Source organism: Symphalangus syndactylus, chromosome 12, assembly GCF_028878055.3.
Source record: "Symphalangus syndactylus isolate Jambi chromosome 12, NHGRI_mSymSyn1-v2.1_pri, whole genome shotgun sequence".
In the NCBI taxonomy this organism is placed as follows: domain Eukaryota; kingdom Metazoa; phylum Chordata; class Mammalia; order Primates; family Hylobatidae; genus Symphalangus; species Symphalangus syndactylus.
Genome location: NC_072441.2, coordinates 86,653,050 through 86,657,657, shown reverse-complemented (window position 1 = coordinate 86,657,657; position 4,608 = coordinate 86,653,050). Strand labels below are relative to the sequence as shown.

The 4,608-nt window shown below is 42.3% G+C and overlaps 1 protein-coding gene across 1 annotated transcript; it reads left to right on the top strand.

The window, feature by feature from the left end:
• The first annotated feature begins 551 nt into the window (after nt 1-551).
• On the top strand, nt 552-4,132 carry CD1B (CD1b molecule). Its single transcript, XM_063628137.1, has 6 exons — nt 552-718; nt 1,023-1,289; nt 1,955-2,233; nt 2,437-2,715; nt 3,076-3,169; nt 3,830-4,132. The coding sequence occupies exons 1-6, from the start codon at nt 658-660 to the stop codon at nt 3,849-3,851; spliced, it is 1,002 nt and encodes a 333-aa protein (XP_063484207.1). The 5' UTR covers nt 552-657; the 3' UTR covers nt 3,852-4,132.
• The last annotated feature ends 476 nt before the right edge of the window (nt 4,133-4,608 follow it).

Genomic DNA, 4,608 nt, shown 5'->3' with positions numbered 1-4,608 from the left:
GTACAGGCAATGTTTTAAATGCTTTGCCTTTATGTAAGTGAATATCGGTACACACACATACACATACACACACAGACACAGACACACACATGCACACTCACAGCCAGTTTAGAATGTGGGGTAAGGAACACCAGACAAAGAGGGCAATATAAGAAAGAGAAGACACTGAAAACATTGGGAAGGGGCAGTAACAGAGTGCCAGAGAAGATAAGGCAGCTGGGACGGGGAGAGACTAAGTGAGGTAGATAAACCAAAAGCATCCTTCTAGGTTAAAGCAGACTAAAAGTTTAGGAATTGTTTAATATCACCATCTCATCCTATAGATGTGGGAATAAAGGCTAAGGAAGGTGAAATGAAAATGCAGAATCATATGGGGGCTTTTCCAAGGAGGTATGAAGGAAGCTGAGGACAGGGAGAGCGGCTGGAAGTCAGGGGGTAAGAGAAACTCCAAAAGTCAGGACTTGAGGGAAATAAAAGGTGAGGTAAGAGGCTCAGGGCTGTGGGAGGCACATTTTTCTCTTAAAAGCAGTTTGGATGAGGAAGAGATTTGTCAGTTGGAAGAGAGAAGAAGTCACTACAGAGTACTAAGGAAAAGCGTTGCTGAAATTGGAGATCAAATACCAGCTCTGCCAGTAAGAAGTTGCATCTCCCAGTGAAATGCTGCTGCTGCCATTTCAACTGTTAGCTGTTCTCTTTCCCAGTGGTAACAGTGAACATGGTAAGAGTCACTCTGGCAGCTCCGAGAACTAGTGCAGGGGTTTGGATTTTAAAAAGCAAGCAGGGCTTTCCTAGGTGCAATTGGACACTAAGGGTCTGTCTGGGTCTTTCTGTCTCCAGCCCTCTTCAACCATTCTGGTGGCTGGGACTAGAGCCTGAAGCCTTAAGGCAATCAAATGTGTCAGACTTCCTGTGTTCTTTAGCATCTAGGTTCTTGTTTTCTAAATCATTTTCATTCCCATTCTTCCTGATTGTCTCCTGCTTCTCTCTTTATCTTCACCATCTTGCTTTTCCGCTCTTCACAGCCTTCCAGGGGCCGACCTCCTTTCATGTCATCCAGATCTCGTCCTTTACCAACAGTACCTGGGCACAAACTCAAGGCTCAGGCTGGTTGGATGATTTGCAGATTCATGGCTGGGATAGCGACTCAGGCACTGCCATATTCCTGAAGCCTTGGTCTAAAGGTAACTTTAGTGATAAGGAGGTTGCTGAGTTAGAGGAGATATTCCGAGTCTACATCTTTGGATTCGCTCGAGAAGTACAAGACTTTGCCGGTGATTTCCAGATGAAATGTGAGTCTAGTTCACTGAACTGGGAAGATTCTCAAGGACTCTCATTTCTCTCTTTATTGCAAAGTGTTGCTCTCTCTGATGCTTTTCCCTTCCTTTCTATTTTACCCAACTGCATGCACACACTTTTCTTGAGTAGTCTCTCACTCCAGCTTCACACCGTCACACCTCATATTTTAGATTCTTGCTGCCTCTGCACTCTTCTCTTACTCTCAGACTGTCTTCCACTTTGTAACCAGCTGCTGGTTTGTCTTATGTGGAAATTCTCCTCAAGGGCCCTTACTTCTCCTACCCTGTGCCTGAGTGATCTAACGTGTGGCTTTCTCCCCTAATCCATCTTTTCAGTCATCTCCTCCCTGCACCCTCCTCTTGCTGGGAACCTCCACTCACTCTGGAGTGCTGCACTCCTGACTGCACCACACTCTGCCTCACCTCTCCTTTCATACTCACTGTACTCCTTTATCACATACCTTTGTCTTCGTTGCATGCGCATTTTTCTCAATGCTCTTGTTTCTGAAAATGTCTAAATGTTATCATTAGTTTTTAGCTCATCATCATTTTACACCCAATAATTTATCCCCACCAAAATCTAAAATCCTAGGTTCTTTCCTCATGCCTTTTTTCTTATTTGTGTTTAATAACTTGCTCTCTGTTTTCCCTCTACATAGACCCCTTTGAGATCCAGGGCATAGCAGGCTGTGAGCTACATTCTGGAGGTGCCATAGTAAGCTTCCTGAGGGGAGCTCTAGGAGGATTGGATTTCCTGAGTATCAAGAATGCTTCATGTGTGCCTTCCCCAGAAGGTGGCAGCAGGGCACAGAAGTTCTGTGCACTAATCATACAATATCAAGGTATCATGGAAACTGTGAGAATTCTCCTCTATGAAACCTGCCCCCGATATCTCTTGGGCGTCCTCAATGCAGGAAAAGCAGATCTGCAAAGACAAGGTTAGTCCTGCTGTTATTTCACTTCCCACCACCTCCTCTAAGATCAAGAGTAGGAAGATATCCAAGGATAGGAGGTTAAATAACAAGTTATTTGTTTCCCAAAGGAGTGAATGGGGTCGCTGTCCAATCTTGTAGGTTTCTGAGTTCATAACCTCTGAACTCGAGTTATAACATGACACTTTTTCTTCCCCTTCCTGCCTTAGTGAAGCCTGAGGCCTGGCTGTCCAGTGGCCCCAGTCCTGGACCTGGCCGTCTACAGCTTGTGTGCCATGTCTCAGGATTCTACCCAAAGCCCGTGTGGGTGATGTGGATGCGGGATGAGCAGGAGCAGCAGGGCACTCAGCGAGGGGACATCCTGCCCAATGCTAACTGGACATGGTATCTCCGAGCAACCCTGGATGTGGCAGATGGGGAGGCGGCTGGCCTGTCCTGTCGAGTGAAGCACAGCAGTTTAGAGGGTCAGGACATCATCCTCTACTGGAGTAAGAAATAGCAGGGCCCAGGCTGGAACTGCCAGGAAGTGATCTTCAGGCATAGAGGGAGGCACTGGGAAAGAATAGAGCTTGGGAGATGAAAGAGGGAAAGATAGATTGATTGATTGATTTCCAGGACCCCAATCCCAACGGAAGTAAAAATAGATAATCCAAGTTATCAAAAAGGTAGGAATTAAGGACCTGTAAACTGGGTAGAGGGGATCAAAGGATGGATTTATGGTGGCCAGGAATATGAGAGAGAGGAAGTTGGAAATGAGCATGCATTGGAAGTAGGTGGGCAAAGGAAGGCCAAGGAATTCTGCATATAGGATCTGAAGTGGCATCCTTTTGTCCTCTCTCAATTGCCAGGAAACCCCACCTCCATTGGCTCAATTGTTTTGGCAATAATAGTGCCTTCTTTGCTCCTTTTGTTATGCCTTGCATTATGGTATATGAGGCGCCGGTGAGTTGTGGGTTTTTTTTTTTTTTAATATGTCTTTTCTGTTCACCCTTCCACTCTGTTTTACCATTTTATCTATTTAAAAATTGTTTATCCTCAATCCTTTCACCATATCCTTTCCCCAAACTCCCATTCCTTTTATGTGGACTTAAAAAAAAATTCTGTTAAAATACACATAACATAAGGTTTACCATCTTTACCATTTTTAAGTGTACAGTTCAGTGGTGTTAAGTGTGTTCACATTGTTGTGCAAGCAATCTTCAAAACTCTTCTGTCTTGCAAGACTGAAACTTTATTCCTATTATACTGCAAGTTCCCATTTCCCCACTTCTCCGGGCCCTGGTTAGGACAGTTCTACTTTATGTCTCTATGAATTCTACTAATCTAGGTACCTTATATAAGTGGAATTGTAAAGTATTTGTCTTTTTGTGACTTATTTCATTTAGTGTAATATCCTCGTTGTAGCATGTGACAGGGTTTCTTTCCTTTTTTGAAACTGAACAATATTCCACCATATGCGTATAACACATTTGGTTCATCCGTTCGTTTATCTATGGACACTTGGGTTGCTTTCACTTTTAACTATCATGAATAATATTACTATGAGCATGGGTGTACCAACATCTCTTATGTGGAGCTCTTTTGTTCTTCTGTTTTTAACAGGTCATATCAGAATATCCCATGAGCCGTCATCATGTCTCCTCTCCCATTCACAATAAGTACCAAGAAGCCCAAGATATCAGCCCAAAAGTCAATCTTATCATACTTCAAATGATTATCAAATTTGATGAAATCAGAGTTTTCGTGTATTTTAAAATAAATTATTATTTAAACATCAGCAAAAAAGTACTTAAAACTGTAAATTTATTATGAGACTGTACTAACAGTATGATTCGCCCAGATTTTACACACATTAAAATGTTGGAAAGAATGTGTCTCAAAATAAATGAAATATAATACATATGACTTAATGGTGACTCCCTTTGGCTTCCTAATTTAAAACTTTTCTTTTTCTGCTTCTGGTTAAATACGATTTGTCAAAGAAAACCAAATATAATTTTGCCAGGATCACTGTATTTGCAGAGATGCAGAGCCTTTTGGATGTAATTTCTTATCTGTCTCTGCCTGGATGACTTTCTAGCCCTGAAGGCTCAGCTGAGCTGTTTCTTCCTCAGGAAGCCTTTCCTAGTGCTATAATAAAAGGAACTATGCAGAGATCCACTTTACACTTTACTCACAGCATTGGTTATTTTCGTTTTTCCTCCCCTTCTCTTTGTAAGTTCCTTGAGGACAGTTTTCCCTATTTGTAGATCTCTGGCAAGATCTCTTAGCTGCAAATTCATTTTCTCAGTAAAAACTATCTGAGTTGCTGTAACTGCCAAGTTAAGTGTTTTCTTTCAGAGTCATCTACAGTTTCTTCTTTTTTTTTTTTTTCTCTTTAG